General features: G+C 43.8%; 1 protein-coding gene across 4 annotated transcripts in view; it reads right to left on the reverse strand.

The window, feature by feature from the left end:
* Positions 1–17,303, reverse strand: part of KANK4 (KN motif and ankyrin repeat domains 4) — a 138,363-nt gene that overhangs the window by 39,575 nt on the left and 81,485 nt on the right. For all 4 annotated transcript variants that reach the window (XM_030206626.1, XM_030206629.1, XM_030206630.1 and 1 more), the window contains exons 3-4: positions 10,880–12,841; positions 8,035–8,146 (exon numbers count right to left, since the gene is read on the reverse strand). In XM_030206626.1, the coding sequence (XP_030062486.1) occupies positions 8,035–8,146; positions 10,880–12,841 (2,074 nt within the window). The remainder of the gene's footprint in view (positions 1–8,034; positions 8,147–10,879; positions 12,842–17,303) is intronic.

Below are 17,303 nucleotides of genomic sequence, written 5' to 3' on the forward strand. Positions count from 1 at the left end.
CACTAAAAAAATGCTAGTGAGGCTTAGTAAACAGGGCCCTAAGAGTTTTCAATTAATTTTGTTTAGTATTTCTTTCGTCTATTGTCATTTTAAAGTTATTGTAAGCCACACTGAACTGAAACAAGTTTTTTTAGATAATGTAGGATAGAAGAATGAATAAATGAAATAGAACTGCCCTGCGTGTACTGAAAATTAGCATAAAAATCCCTGCCCTAACCTTACCTACCCTTCCTACCTATTTTTCAGGTTCCTATATTTAAGGAGTCTTGTGAATTTAGGAGCCTAACTTTAGGCGCTCAATGGAAAAGGAAAGCGTCATTCACTTAGGCAGATGTAAGTTCCTTAGAAGATCATTTTCAAGCAGATCTAGCCAACTAAAGAAGTAGTTATCTGGCTAGATTGCCCTGGGTGAAAACTCGCCAACTCTCCACCTCCCCACATCTAAATGTACACATGGGATTTACATCCTGTACATTTTCAGCCAGATTAGGACATGGATTCTTCAACTTTTTTGGTTCCTCCACCCCTATAAATGACCAATGAAACTCTCGCATCCCCTTCCTCAGGGGTGGACTGACCATTCGGGCAAAAGGGCAGTGCCCGAGGGCCCAGACTCTTCCCCCCCCCTGCTGCCGCCGCACACCATAGCCCCCCGAGCCTTGAAGGGCCTTGGTGGCCTAGTGGCCTCTGCGGGGGTAGAAAAAAACAATGCTTGAGGCCGCTATTCTGCCTGGCACTGCCAAGTTTTATAAATGGCTGCCAAGACTCCCCGTGGCAGTCTCGTGACACTGTTGAGACCCACGAGACTATCCTGGGATTCAGCTCCCAACTCTGCCATTGATGCTCCTCGTGACCTTGGGTAAATTACTTCATCTTCCATTGCTAAAGCCACAAGCTTAGGGCTAGATATACCAATGTGCATTAGCACACATCAGTGGGATCTAATGCATGATGATATGTAATGTGTTCTAATGTATAATAATGCATATTAACACAGCAACACGTTACTAAATCAAGCCCTTAAATTGTGAGCCCTCTGGGGTCAGGGAAATATGTACTATACCTGAATGTTTTTGTATTTGACCCAAGCAGCAAAGGACTCAAATACAAATCCACCTATGCAACCAGCTTTTCCTACCTAAGCGCTCAACTATGGAACGCATTGCCAAAAGCAGTAAAAACTACGCTCGACCACCTAAATTTTTGGAAAGCACTAAAGACAGACCTGTGCCGAAGAGCATACCCCAATGACCCGACATAAAAATACCGGTCACTTGCGACACAACATAACCAAAGACTGCAACGGACATTACCTGACTCTTCTTCCCCCTTTCCCTCTCTAAGTTCCCCCAACTGTTTCCTACCATACATATACCTCATTATACCACAATATCACTTTGTATTCATTCATATTATGTATTTGTTCAAACCGTAATTGGCTAACACCGTTAACGGTTATATGTAAGCCACATTGAACCTGCAAAAAGGTGGGAAAATGTGGGATACAAATGTAACAAATAATAATAATAGTAACAAATAATAATGTAACCTACCTTGAGCTATCAATGAAATGCATGAGCTGATCCAAATCCAAAATTTATTACAAACAAAAAGGTTGCATGATTAATTTACACTACATAAGTACATAAGTAATGCCGTACTGGGAAAAGACCAAGGGTCCATCGAGCCCAGCATCTTGTCCACGACAGCAGCCAAACCAGGCCAAGGGCACCTGGCAAGCTTCCCAAACGTACAAACATTCTATACATATTATTCCTGGGATTTTGGATTTTTCCAAGTCCGTTTAGTAGCAGTTTATGGACTTGTCCTTTAGGAAACCGTCCAACCCCTTTTTAAACTCTGCTAAGCTAACCACCACATTTTCCGGCAATGAATTCCAGAGTTTAATTACACGTTGGGTGAAGAAAAATGTTCTCCGATTTGTTTTAAATTTACTACACTGTAGTTTCATCGCATGCCCCCTAGTCCTAGTATTTTTGGAAAACGTGAACAGACGCTTCACATCCACCTGTTCAACTCCACTCATTATTTTATATACCTCTATCATGTCTCCCCTCAGCCGTCTCTTCTCCAAGCTGAATAGCCTTAGCCTCCTTAGTCTTTCTTCATAGGGAAGTCGTCCCATCCCCGCTATCATTTTAGTCGCCCTTCGCTGCACCTTTTACACTGATGAATTAACAAATCTGGAACTATTACAAAGTGAATACCTGGTGCGCCAATCAGTTAGACTGCATGCAATCAAAGTGTGCTTTAATTTACCTAAAGTATTCACCTTTCAGTCAAAGAATTAATCTAGATCAAGGGGCAATGACATTTTTGAGCAGAGTGCCAATCCCTTCCCCCCAAAAAAAACATCTATTTGTAAAATATTAGCATGTCAAAACAACAACAAAAGAGGAGGGTTTGGTGCTTTCTCACAGCCCTTGTTCTCTCACTACCTATATGCGGTTCTCACTCTCCCCCATCACCCCCTCACTGTTAGGGCAATTCTATAAAGGGGGAGTTAGAGTCTCTCGGCATCAACATCTATCTGGGTATCCAGATTCCATTATAGAATACTAACATAAACCCGCATTGCTTTGCCTAAATGTAGGCATGCCCACTTATGCCCATTAGTGGACATGTGGTTTAGGAAGCACAGGGGCAAACTGAAAGTGATCTAGGCCCCAGGCAGTAAAGGTCATTGGGCCCCCCCTCCACTGCCACGCTGCCACCGCCCTCTCCCACACACTACAGCACCCTACCGCCATAACTGCTACCCCTCCCACACACTACAGTCCCCTGAGCCTCAGTAGGCCCTTTCTGATCTTACCTTGAAGGGCCCTGGTGTTCTAGTGGCTTCTTCGAGGGCAGGAGAGAACCCCATTCTTTTCTGCCCACTACCGCAGCACTGCTTCTGTTTCCGGTTTTACTCCAACAGAGGAAGAAAAACTCCAGAACTTGATAAGACTAATATTCTGTTCTTTACAAGCTCAAGGTGACTGGAACTTTTTTAGGGAGCCCCTCCCACACAAAACAACATTTTTTTCAGCCATAAACTCCTATTTTTCTCAGTAGAGCTACAAGGCTGCATATTGCAGCATAAAAGATAGGCATTTTCAGAGAGCCAATCTAGTACGGGTAAAAAAAAATTTTTTTCATCCTGCAGAAATCAGTTTGATTGATCAATTTTATTGTAACTCTTTGGTGTTTTACGTTGTGTGTGGTTTTTTTTTTTTTAATATTGTATTATTTTTATTTTTCTAACTTATACAACCAGCAGCATACAACCAATCTGTTTGCCACAGTTCAACAATAATTATCCCATTACTCGCATCCCTACTCAATAGGATCTCAAAAAGAATCTCTCATTGAATTTTCTTAACTTCCACCCCCGCTATACCAGCAGATATATCGATATATCCAACATTTAACCAGATATTATTATAATATCAACAAAATAACACCAAAATACTGGATTAGTAATAACCAAATATTATTCCCATGTCCTCTATAGATTTCAAGTGTCAAACACCCAAGCCCATCTTTCAAAAGACTTCCAGGCAGATTCAAAGAATTTGACATGTCCATGCTTCAACATCATGAGTTTGCTAAGAAAGTAGCTATTCCAAAGTCTCTGATATAGGACCTCTCTACCTGGTGTGGAAGAGGTCCTCCATCCCCTAGCAAGCTCACATCTCATAGCTGTCACCACTATCCACAGAAGAGACTGCTGGCATGGTTCAAATTCATCTGGTACAAACTGAAGTACAAAAAGATTTCATCTCCACTCGAAACTGAACCCCCAGAATTTCATGCAGAATTTCAGCAAACGAAAATCAAATAAGTCTGAGCCCTTGGACAGTCTTACGATATACGTTTAAATGTTACCAACATGCCACATCCCCTCCAGCATATATCTGACACATGTCTATATGTTTTAGAAAGTCTCTGTGGTGTTGTGACATCTACATAGAACTTTCAAACTGTTTTCCATTAAATTTACTGAGATCGCAATTTTATGAGTAGTTTGAAAAAATTTCATCCCATTACGTAACTAGAAGCTCTCTCCCCAGATCCTGCACCCAATGCTGAATATGTCTTGGTTTTAGGATGTGTAACACTATAAAGTTTTGAGAGACGTTTATTCCCCCTCCCCCCTTTTAGTAGCTTCTTACTAGGAGTACAGTCCCTTATAATCTTATTCTTGTGGGAGTGCCTATTGAGTAAATGACACAATAAAGAAATAACCCTTTGGTAGCTGATATTTCTCCTATAATCCCGTGAATGATTGAAAATGAGCTCTCTCATACAAATGACCTATAGTGGAAAGCCCTAAATCTTCCCACCTCCTAAGCCCTCAGGGCCTCTAAGCTGTGTAATAAATATAGCACCACCTGTAAGCCTCCTAACTGAGACAGACCCCTGACAATAATAGCTTTCCTCATACTTTCCCCCATATCTCACGGGTCAGTTTTATACACAACTATCCCAACCTCATCCTCCATAGCAAAGGGCTTCCAGTGGATACTGGCTCATTAGTTACTGCTCTAAACAGTCATTCTCCTCCATTCAAGTATTGCTTTTACCTCTGTTTGATTTCTTAATTGTTCTTGTATGTAGACCTGCTTGGCTTCTTTGGTCTTAATTAAGCCTTGTTGATTTACTAATTTTAGTGCATCTTCTGATGAATTATTTGGTGATTGTGTTCTTTACCATGGCATGTTTGATGTTATCCACCTGTAGGATGCCCAGATATCTGTAGGCTTCGTCCAACCCCCTGATGATCTTATTTTGAATCATTTCTGTGCCTTCAGTGTTAACCATTTTTCCCTTTTCATAGTTAAGGTGACACATTTATCTAATCCAAATTCTATGGGTGTAGTTTGACTGTTTCATTTGGGAGGGGGCAAAGGATGGGGCGGGGCATATTAGCATATTCATTGCAGGTGTAATTAAGGAAGTAATTTGTTCCACAGCATAGGCGCTCCTGTTGGGGCAGATCGATGGTCCTTCTGGCCCAGTGTCCTGCTTCCAGCAGTGGCCAATCCAGATCACAAGTTCCTAGCAAAATCCCAAAGGGTAGCAATATGCCATGCTACAAATCCCAGAGATAAATAGTGGCTTTCCGCATGTCTACCTTAATAGCAGTTTATACACTTTTCCTCCAGGAACTTGTCCAAAGCTTTTATAAACCCAGAGCTTAACTATTCATTGAGTGAAAAAATATTTTCTCCTATTTGTTTTCAAAGTATTACCATGTAACTTCATTGAGTTACCTAGGTAGCTTTATAGTAAATCAGGCACTCCCATGCCTCTTCTAATTTTAGGCAAGGTAAGTATATGCCACGATACCCTAGGTAGCCTCTGCTTTCAAATATAGTGGAACATTGTTTTAGTTAAGCTCCTCGTGTAACTGCTTCATAGGCATAGAGTGGGGCAACACCCTCCAAATACCCCAGGTGCTGGTTTGGATCTGTGCCCCCACTTATAAGGATATTTTTACCATCATTTTGAAGAAATGTACCAAGGCAGTATAGCAAGAATAGTCCAGACGCAGGCAACAGACAATTACAGCAAAAAACATATTCAAACAGCAGTACATATTATTGCAGAGTATGCTATTTATGTCAACAGAACACACGTTAAAACATCTTAATAAACAGCACAGAGGATAAGCAGAGGTGGAACATACAGACAGATAAGATAGAGTAAGTTAGAAATAAACGATGACCAACGTGAAATCAGAAAAGGTGCATGAGAAGGGCAACGAAAATAATAAAGGGGATGGACGACTTCCGTATGAGGAAAGGCTAAAATGGCTTGGGCTCTTCAGCTTGGAGAAACGATGGTTGAGGGGAGATATGATAGAGGTCTATAAAATAATGAGTGGAGTGGAATGGGTAGATGTGAATCACTTATTTACTGTTTCCAAAAATACTAGGACTAGGGGGCACAAAATGAAACTACAAAGTAGTAAATTTAAAACGAATTGGAGAATATATTTCTTTACTCAATGTGTAATTAAACTCTGGAATTTGTTGCCAGAGAATATGGTAAAAGCAGTTAGCTTAGCAGGGTTTAGAAAAGGTTTGGATAGCTTTCTAAAAGAAAAGTCCATAAGCCATTATTAAAATGGACTAGGGGAAATCCACTGCTTATTTCTGGGATAGGCAGCATAAAATGTATTGTACTGTTTTGGGATCTTGCCAGGTACTTGTGACCTGGACTGGCCAGTGTTGGAAACAGGATACTGGGCTTGATGGACCTTTAGTCTGTCCCAGTATGGCAAGACTTATGTACTTACGTACTTATCTCATCTAGAGTAGGAGCAGATAAGCAAGCCCTGTTACCAAAGGTTCAGCTGGTGGATGTGACTAACTAGTTAGTTGCTTCTTCCTTTAAAGGCTTGGGAGAGGAGCTCAGCCAGTGGTTAGGAGTGGTGGACTTTGGTCCTGGGGAACTGAGGAACTGAGTTCAATTCCCACTTCAGGCACAGGCAGCTCCTTGTGACTCTGGGCAAGTCACTTAACCCTCCATTGCCCCGCTACAAATAAGTACCTGTATACAATATGTAAGCCGCATTGAGCCTGCCATGAGTGGGAAAGCGCGGGGTACAAATGTAACAAAAATAAAATAAATATGACCACTCTACCCCTCCCCCCTTCAAAGTAAGCACAGCAAACTTTGCCTATGTTGCTGTTCTCACGTCTCCATTTTGGCTCAACATCTGCTTCCACACACACAGTTCTATGTTCTCCTCACCAATTAGCACGTTCACTCTTCAGCACCCCACTGTCTCACCTCTTACCTACCATTTTGCTAGCTAGAACAGTATGTTTATGCCATTCTATTTGACAGAATCAGATATCAAGTAGTATAATTTTAAAGGGAAAAGGAACATTATCTACAGCTCTAGATTAACCATTAAGCAAAAAAAAGGATGTGCTTAGGGCACCAAGGGAAAGAGGGCACCACAGAGGTTTTTCCTCCATCATGCCCTTAACTCTTTCACTGGCATCTGCCACACCCATTATCCAACATGAAATTCAGTATTTTCCTAATCATTATAAATATACTAGTAAAAAAAGGCCCGTTTCTTAACGCAATGAAACGGGCGCTAGCAATGTAATGAGTTCCTGCCGTTAATGTTTCCACGGTTGTATTCTGAATATAATTGTTGTTTACATGTGTAAGATTTCTTTATGTACAATATTTTTTGTGTAAACTGTGTTACAATGTGGTAAAAGTTTTCCTTGTTCAGGCCCTTCAATCAGTTTAACAATCACATCAGAAGAGCTCCTTACTGGTGAGAATGCAACATACAGTTGCCCATGTGAGAGACTGAGAGTGACAGTGTGTTTTACAGACAGTGTAAGAGAGAGATACACAGAGTGATTGAGTGTGTATATGTGTGCATAGGAGCCAACTTTTCAAAATTATTGTGGGTGCTAAGCCCAAGGGAAAGAATCCCTCCCTGGACACATACAAGGAATTTTTCCAATATTGGGGGTGCTCAAGCACCCACAGCACCCACAGAGTCGGCTCCAATATGTGTGTGTGTGTGTGTGTGTGTGTGTGTGTGACAAAGTGATTAAATGTTTTTCTTCCCTTCCGTTCTGTGCACTTGCCTCCACTGATGTTCGTACCTCCCTGTATACGATTGTTTGTTAGAGATTCAATCCACTCCATTTCCCTCCTCCAAGTTCCGTTCTGTCTGATTGGTTCTTCGTTGACAGTGAGAGCCAATGAAACGCTGAACTACAGACTTACGAACCCTACACTGCCACAGTGCCACGGAGTCAGCTTCAGAATGTTGGAGGTGCTTTTTATTATATAGGATATGATGTTTAGTTTCATACAATATTTGTCAGTGCTTGCCAGTTAAGCAATGGAAGAGCCAAGACTGGGCTGTGCTTAGGGCATCAGTCGGCCTTAATCTGGTCTTGATTATCTACCTCGGGTTGTCATTCATGCTAATAACTTTGTAAACAGCAATGAAAAAGCATTTTGAATGTAATAGCGGATGCTTACCCACCATTCACCCCGACAAACTGCAAGTTCTTTTTTGTTCCGTTACCTTCTGCATGGAACCTATAGTCTTTCCTTTTCATGATCGATTTAAGACTTGTACTTGGGGATGTTGCTATTGAAAATAAAACAAACATCATAAAATCATAGATCAAAAGGTTTAAAGTTCTGCTACCTAGACAGACAATACATGTCATCAAAGTCCCAAGATCCCTGCTGTTATAGTTAAACCCAGCAAAATAGCCATTGAGATCCTGCAGGACTCAGAGGAAGGTTACCCGTAATGGGTTTATGGTTCTGATTTAGTTAAATGTTACAACATAACAAAAATTCAGGAGCCACGTAAATGGCTGAACAGCCAGACATATCTGGCTCGGGATATTAATGTTTTTCTTATGCTGCCAAAAAAAACCCATTTTTCATGTTAGCTTGAGAGATATTCAACTCTGCCGCACACAGATTTACTCCTGTGCCTAACTGGTTGCATGCCTTCATAAAATCACAGAAGAGGAGGTTATATTGTTGTTTTATGCAAAGATGGGAGGTGGCAGGTCCCAATATACATCTAGAAACCTGAACTCCACTCGCTATAGGGTCCTTGTTGTTCGAATATGGCCATTAAAATAAACGTCCAGGTAACAAACAAACAAAAGAGGGGGCGATTCGCTTCAATTTGTACCATACAGCAATAATGAAGGAGCAAGTCTGTTCACACAAAATATTGCGCAGGGAAAAAAAATTAGAGCGAACAGGGGAAAGACCTCAGAAAAGGTTTTGAGCCGGCAGCCAGTCTGATTCATTGAATGACTTAATAAGGATCCACTAGAGCAGTGATTGCCAGCTCGGCGTCCTTATCCCCTGAAGAAGCCCCTTGGTGAAACGGGTTCGTCGGGTGTGGATGCCTATGTAAGACGCTGCAACCAGCTAAGTGGTCTTTTTCCCTTTTTGAGTATCTACAATTTTGTTGGTTCATATTGAGCATATCTTTAAAACAAATTTTGAAAAAAATATTTCCACAGAAAGGGAGGAGGGAGGTTTTAAGACCAATGATTGAAGAAGATACGGTCACTTTTCTTTTTGAAATAATTACAGCAGTCTTGCTGTGTGTCACCTTTTCTGAGTTCTTTCCCCTGTTCTCTCTCATTTTTTTTCCCTTGCACAATATTTTGTGTGAACAGACTCGCTCCTTCAATATTGTTGTACATTAAAATAAATAACCATGTGAGCACTTACCACTGCCCATTTTGTAGGTGGAAAGGGTTCATGTGGTATTCCTGCCAGGGCCACCAAGAGGGCGGAGCAGGGGGGGATCCCCATCTCCAAGGGGAAGCCCAGTACTGGCAAGGTTTTGAACCTCCTTGGTTTTGAGGGAGCAGAAGCCTATTCCTGCCTGCCTGATTCCGGGTCTGTCTCTCTCCTGCTCCTATATGACAGGACCTGGATAATTGCATTAACACAATAATCCAAGTCCCGGCACACAGAAGCAGGGGACGACAGACCAAGGAAGGTGCAGACACAGGAAGGTAAGGGGGTGGGTGCGGCGGCGGTCCTGCCCCTGGCCCGGCTGTGACTCTTGGCGGCCCCAATTCCTGCACTAACTGGTTAGAATGAGCTAATGTAAATGCACTGTTTTGCACAGAGCACCCACTCTGCCCCAGTGGCGTAGCCACAGGTGGGCCTGGGAGGGCCCACCCACTTAGGGCTCAGGCCCACCCAACAGTAGGCCCACCCAACAGTAGCACACATTTAGTGGTAGTTGGTGGGGATCCCAAGCTCCGCCAGCTGAAGACTTCCCCCTGATGGTAACGAAAACGCTACCTTCCACAATAACGGCACCTGCGCATGCTCAGTTTTCAGTGCATGCCTGCTGCAGACTGCCAAGATGGAAAGAAGCGTTTTCTCACCAGCTGAGATAATTTTTGGGTGGTGGTTGAGGGGAGGGGGCGAGAACACTTGGTGCCCACCCACTTCTTGCCTAGGCCCACCCAAAATCTGTTGTCTGGCTACACCCCTGCTCTGCCCAATGACATACCTGCTCAAAAAAAATATTTTTCGGTGCACAGTTAGCATGCGCACATTAGGCAGTTATCACAAGACACCTGAGCGTATGCTATTTTAAGCTGCACTGGGCACATGTTAGCACCTAATGCAGCTTAGGAAAAGGGGATCTATGTGATGTATGAGTGTGAGAAACATATCCCAACCTTCACATGCTCAAATGTATATTGTAAGCACTTTGGGACCGTACTACTATAATCCAGTGGCGTAGCCAAGGGTGGGCCCAGGCCCACCCACTTTGGGCTCAGGCCCACCCAGTAGCTGCACACCTATGATGTGGCAGGCAGGGGTTCCCCAAGCCCCACCAGCCAAAAACTGCCAACAACTGTCCCTCCTGCATACCTTGTAAATAGCAGATCTTCGCCTGCAGCAAGCAGCGACTAATACATGCTGTGGGGCCAACATGAGCAGTGTGTATTAGTTGCTGCCAGTGAAAATCTTCTATTTAAAAGGTATGCCAGGGTGGGGGATGTTTGAGAGACCATATGGTATGCAGGCGAGAGAGAGAGAGATCAAATCACTTGTGAGGCAAGGCAGAGTTCTTCTGCCCACCCATCTTGGGCCCAGGCCCACCCAAAATTGGGTGTCTGGCTACGCCCCTGCTATAATCAGAAGTATTATTTTTGTCCATTGTTGTATACATTGATAGCACCGGGCCAGCCCATTACTAATTGCTTTTATAATGACCGCTGACTGCATCAAACAAGTCCGAGTGAAATGTGCACACAACTTCTGAGTTCTGTATTCAGAACCTCCATATTGTATCATGAATAGCTTCGCTAGTATTTACCCGTCTGCTGGTGTTTCATCATTGAATTCTCTTTGTCTGTTGCCGCTTCTGTTGTGTAGATGGAGGACAGCAAGTTTAGAGAGCTGACCAGCTGATTCTGAATGGAACTGAGCTTTGAGGCAGGCTGCTTGATCGCCTTTGCTAGCTCTGGATATCCATGTTCTAAGCACATCCACTGCTCTTGTAAAAGTTCCTGGATTTTTTTAACATATTGGCCTACAGGAGTTTCTGCAGGTAAGCTCTGCCCGTCTCTCTGATGATCCTTCTTTCCTATCTCTTCTTTTGTAAACGAGGTGTCTTTATTTTCATGTATCCAGGGTTCTCCTCCTGAGGCACTTGCAATGAGCTGACCATCGTCACTTCCTGTTTGGATTGGACAGTCATACACTGGTTCATCAATCTTTAGCATGGTGCAAGTAATGCTTTCTGAAGTGGTTATATGGTTGGGCTGGTCTTGTTTACAAGGTGAATCGACATCTACCAACCTGTTGTGTGCTGCTGTTTCTTTAGATGCTTTAACTTGAGATTCTGCCATATTTTTGTCATAGTCACCACATCCAACAGACTGCGTCTCGGTAGACATATTTACATTAATACATTTATCAGAAGTCTCCTTCTTCTCATCTTCTTGCACAGATTCAGTATTCACACCAATGTCCCGACAATGCCAGCCATCAGGTTCATAAGATATTTTGGTCTCCATGATGGCCTCTTCAAGTTGCATTTTTAAGCTTACAAATTCTTGAAGGCTTAAATCTTTCGCCCAAGCCAGTCCTTGAAGGCTTACGTCTTTGTCCTTGATTTCCTTCTCTTGTTCTTTCACCACTATTTTGAGCTTCTCTAGTTCATCGGTTTTATCCCTCAAATTCATTTCTATTGTTGTAAACTGATGCATCAGAGTTGTGAACTCTGCTGGTTCTGAACTGGCATAAAGCAAAGACTCAGATCTGATATTTTCCTCTGTCAATCCATCACTAGTACCTCTAGATTCAGCTCTGACATCAGTAAACAGCTCATTTTCAGTTATGCTTAATTCTATGTTTTCTAGCACCATGTTGTCGGGTATAAATGTTGTTTGTGTTGAAACACTGAGCAGCGGTAATGTCGCTGTGGCTACGTTTATGCCACAGTTAACTTCTGATGTATCGGCTGCATGTGTCTCTCTCTCCAGAGCTCTGGACTGCAGGTTCTGTAGTTGTGAGGCCAGCTGAATTTTCTCTTCTGAAAGTAGGGATATTTTCTGATTAAGTTCAGGAATGGTTTTCACCTGCTCTTCCAGTTCCTTGACTCTTTTTAAAGCTTCTTGGACCTGCTTCTGCGCCTTGCTCTTTTCTGCGGTGTGGGTCGGTTCAAGATTAGAATAGTACTGAGGTTCCGGTGGCTTATCCATGGAAGTAAAGGTCCTCTCACTGAGAATACTTGGCTGAAAAGGTGAAGGAGACTGGGAAAACAAGGAATATTGATTTAGTTCTTCGGAGATTTTGTGCTGTAAAAGTGTGGCGGGCATGCTCGAGGCCCGTAAAAGCTGTGGCCTACTCCGTGAGCTATTCAGTTTTTCATCATGAGGTATCTGCTCTGCTTGCCTGTCACTCTTTTCTCTGTATTTCAACTCATACCCTTGTCTTAAAGGTTGTGCTGGATCAGAGTTTGGAACTACATGTAGAGTTTCCTTCATGTCAGTCACCTCTTTCCTTTGCACAGGTAAGGGGGTTGTGCTAATCCACCCTTTGCTGACAGGGGACGCGTGGAGTTTGGATTCACTGTTGGGAATGCCGAAATTTCGAGGCAATGTGCTAAACTTGGGTTGCTTGCTTTTCCTCTGGACATGGACCCTTTTAATGGTATTTCCTTTTTCAATGTCGTCTACATATTTCAGGAAATCCAGGTCTAAATAGAAGCCATATGGAGTCTCCACGGAATAAGGCAGCTGTTCCCTTTTCTTCTCTCCTGACTGACTGTTGTCTGAAATAAAAGGAAAAACAAACTATTAGTATTTAAAAGCATATTTTCCAAATACTGTGCAGACACATTTTAGAGAGAATGTAAAAATCATAATTAATGTGTCCAGGTTTAGGACATGTATAATTCCATTATAATTTTAGAAAAGGATCTGTCAACATAGAGGCTATTTTACTAAACTGTGTGAAGAATTAAAATACAATTAATGTGTGTGTGGGGGGGGGGGGGGGGAGGCATCAAAACATTTTCTAGTAATTTGCCTGTCAGTGCACCCTAATTGCTTGCTATTTAATTTTTTGGATTTTTTTTCGGGAGGAGGCATGTCATGGGCAGGGAAAGGGTATAGAAGGCCTCAATCCTTATTTATTTTCAAATTGGAGGGGGAAAATAAGCCCTGGGAATAAGGGGGGGAGGGGGAACTCCTTTAATCCCTTAATCCTCCTGTTAAGGTTTGGCCCAAATAAGCACTTTTGAAAACCCATACATGGGAGGGAACAGCTGTAAATTCAGATGTTGAAATATTGGGACAAAAAGTGTAAAAAAAAAGAAAAACGTAGGTATAGCATTAAGATGCCACGAAAAATGGCGTAAAACTAACCTTTTTCATTGATTAGGTTAATTTTGTGCCGTTTTTTTTGTGGCGTCTTGACGCTGTACCTTTGGCTATCTTAGTCTATTTATTTATTGTTACCATCAGTCACTGAGATAATTTGGTTGACTCCTGAGGCAGGTGCGGATGGCGCTGAAATGCAGGACTGCTTTGAGTCTGTTTTTAGAAATTGTTTTTTTTAATAAACCTATTGTTCGGAAACACATTTGGTCTACCCCCTACTTTTTTTCTTTTATTACACTTTTTGTGACTTGTTGTTACGGGGATATTTCTGCTTTTACTGTGTGAAATATTGGGACATACACATTCACTCCCCCTTTCTGAAATAGGGAACGGGCATATAGGTGCTCCTTTTACAAAGCTGTGTTACTGATTAGCATTTGCTGATTGCAAAGAAGACCAAGGGAATAGAATGGGCTTCTTCACATTTGGCGTGCTGCTAATTGGTAGCACAGCTTTGTAAAATGAGCCCATAGATTTTAGTTCCTCCATGTAACACCCAAATCACTCCCTCTTGCATTGCAATTTACATGTAATGAAGGTATACACATTTAAACGCTGGCTTTCTAAACTCAATTCTTACATGTATAAATGATATACACACATAAAAATAAGGGGCATAATCGAATGGGCCTGGCCATCTATATGGGCGGCCATCTTCAAGGCCGGCCCCGTAAAGCTGCGTCCCGACCGTATTATCGAAACAAGATGGCCGGCCATCTTTTGTTTCGATAATACGGTCAGAGCTGGCCAAATCTCAACATTTAGGCCGGCTTTAGAGATGGGCTGGCATTGGTTTTCAGCGATAATGGAAACTAATGGCGGCCATCTCAAACCCGGCCAAATCCAAGGCATTTGGTCATGGGAGGAGCCAGCATTTGTAGTGCACTGGTCCCCCTCACATGCCAGGACACATACCGGGCACCCTAGGGGGCACGGCAGTGGACTTCAAAAATAGCTCCCAGGTGCATACCTCCCTTACCTTGTGTGCTGAGCCCCCCAAATCCCCCCCAAAACCCACTCCCCACAACTGTACACCACTACCATAGCCCTTAGAGGTGAAGGAGCAAATACATGTGGGTACAGTGGGTTTTGGGGAGGGGGTTTGGAGGGCTCCCATTTACCACCACAAGTGTAGGGATGGGAGGGATGGGCCTGGGTCCACCTGCCTGAAGTGCACTGCACCCACTAAAAACTGCTCCAGGGACCTGCATACTGCTGTCATGGAGCTGGGTATGACATTTCAGGCTGGCATAGAGGCTGGCAAAAAATTGAATTTTAATTTTTTTTTTGGGTGGGAGGGGGTTGGTGACCACTGGGGGAGTAAGTGGAGGTCATCCCCGATTCCCTCCGGTGGTCATCTGGTCAATTGGGGCATTTTTTTGAAGCTTGGTCCTAAAAATAAATGGACCAAGTGAAGCTGGCCAAGTGCTCGTCAGAGCCGGCCTTCTTTTTTCCATTATTAGCCGAAGCCGGCCATCTCGTAACCACACCCCCGTCCCGCCTTCCATACCCTGCCGAAACACCCCCTTTAACTTTGGCCGGCCCTGCGACGGAAAGCAGTTGAAGTCAGCCAAAATCGGCTTTCGATTATACCGATTTAGCTGGCTTCAGGAGATGGCTGGCCATCTCCCGATTTGTGTCGGAAGATGGCTGGCCTTCTCGTTCGAAAATAAGCAGGTTAGTCTAAGGCTGAACTGCATTCATGTGACTAAGCAGATGTTATAGTAAAAAATAAGTGATTCAAACAAACAGCATAAAACGTAGGGTTTGATTTATTACAGTGTGCTAACAGTGTTAATGCACATTATTAGTAAATAGGTCCCAGTACATAAAATGGGACCTGTGGTAAATAACACGCATTAATGCATGTTAATGTGTGCTAATATTTTAGCACAATTTATTAGGGCTACAGTTCAATTAAACATTTTAATTAAAGGTATTTTATTTATTTATTTCCCACTGCAGCTCCTTGTGACACTGGGCAAATCACTTAACCCTCCATTGTCCAGGTACAAAATAAGTACCCGTATATATATGGAAACCACTTTGATTGTTACCATTCCCCTTCTCTTCCCTAAAGGACTGATAATCTCCCTTCCTCCCACCCCCAGATCCAATATCCCTCCCTTTCTCTTCCATCCTTCCTTCCCTCCCTCTCCTCTTCCCCCGGGTTCATTATCTCTCTTTCCTGGGGTCCATTATCTCTCTCTCTTGCTCTCTGTTCCCTTCCTCCCTTCCACCCTCATGAATGGCAACACAAACTTGGTGGTGAGCAGCACCAAGCTCTTCTCATGGCTGCTGGAGCTCACCACCTTGGCCACAGCTTCCTCTGGTAACCCCTCCAGTTCTGCTCATGGGTCAAGTCACTCCCCTCCTCCAACCTGGGGTTTGGCATTTGCTCCTCCCCTCTCAACCCCATCGGTCTAACTTAAAGGTGGTTTTCTGTTGTTCCTCCGCAGTGGCAGCAATGCAAATAGGCTGCCTACAGCCGGCTCTGAATCTTTTATTCTGGCTTGTCTCGCATCCTCTGACATCAATTCCTGTTTCTGCATGGGCAGGATGGGACAGAGGCAGTGGCATAGCCACAGGTGGGACTGGGTGGGCCCACTAACTTAGGGCTCAGTCCCACCCAACAGTAGCACACGTTTAGCGGTAGCTGGTGGCAGGGCCTTGCCGATGCGGTAAGCGGGGTAAGCACCGCAGGAGGGCGCCCACCTCTGGAGGGCGCCGCCGCAGTGCTTACCCTCGCCCCACGCCGCCGAGGCGGACACTGAGGGAACCAACAAGTGCAAGGGAAGGGAGACGTCGGCAGCGCTCCGTTTTCACAGACGCTGCTGCGACTGCAAGTAAAAGATTTAAAGGCCCCCAGGGCGCGCAGCGATCATCTTCACGGGGGGGGGGGGTGAGAGGGGCGCACTCGCGCCAACTGTTCTTCTGCGGAGGGGGGGGCGCCAACAGTTCATCTGCGGGGGGGGGCGGCATAGACCCTTGGCACGGGCCTGGCTGGTGGGGATCTCAAGCTCTTCCAGCAGAAGACTTCCCCCTGATGGTAACGAAAATGCTACTCTCCATGATACCGGAGCCTGCACACGCTTAGTTTTCAGCGCATGCCTGCTGCAGACTGCCAAGGTGGAAAGAACCGTTTTCCCACCAGCTGAGATATTTTTTTGGTGGTGGGGAAGAACACTTGGTGCCCACCCATGTCTTGCCTAGGCCCACCCAAACTCTGTTGTCTGGCTACGCCCCTGGACAGAGGGAAAGCTTTGGATCAGGCTGCAGACAGCTGTCAGAACCCAACAGAAGTCTACCTTTGAGTTTGCCTGTTACGGGAGGTGGGGGGTGGGAGTTGAATTGCAGGAGGTGGTGATTGACTTTTCTTATACGTCTGTGTTTACCACCAATTTACAAGTTTCAAGTTAAGTATTCTTTCTTACTTCTTTTTTGGCTCCATGAGAAACTTGATCTTCCTGTGAAGTTTTTAGCAAAAATAGAAAGGAGATAAGGATTTTTTATGCCGATGAAGAAAGTGTCACCCATGTTATTTCCTCCATACCCTACAAAAAGTATAGATTGGCCGGAGGTTGGGGTACAGAGGCTTTTTCCCTCTCTCAGGAATATTTTCTTTTGCACTTCACAGGAATACAGTATATTATTAAGTAAACTTGCAGTTCATATAAGAGAGGGTTTTTTTATTTTGTATCCTCATAACTAGATACTCTCTTATCCTCTTTTTGGATTAATTGGAGACAGGATGCTGGGCTTGATGGACCTTCGGTCTGTCCCAGTATGGCAATACCAATATATTTAATGGTTACTGAGGATGGGCAGACTGGATGGGCCATTTGGCCCTTA

Source organism: Microcaecilia unicolor, chromosome 6 (genome assembly GCF_901765095.1).
Source record: "Microcaecilia unicolor chromosome 6, aMicUni1.1, whole genome shotgun sequence".
In the NCBI taxonomy this organism is placed as follows: domain Eukaryota; kingdom Metazoa; phylum Chordata; class Amphibia; order Gymnophiona; family Siphonopidae; genus Microcaecilia; species Microcaecilia unicolor.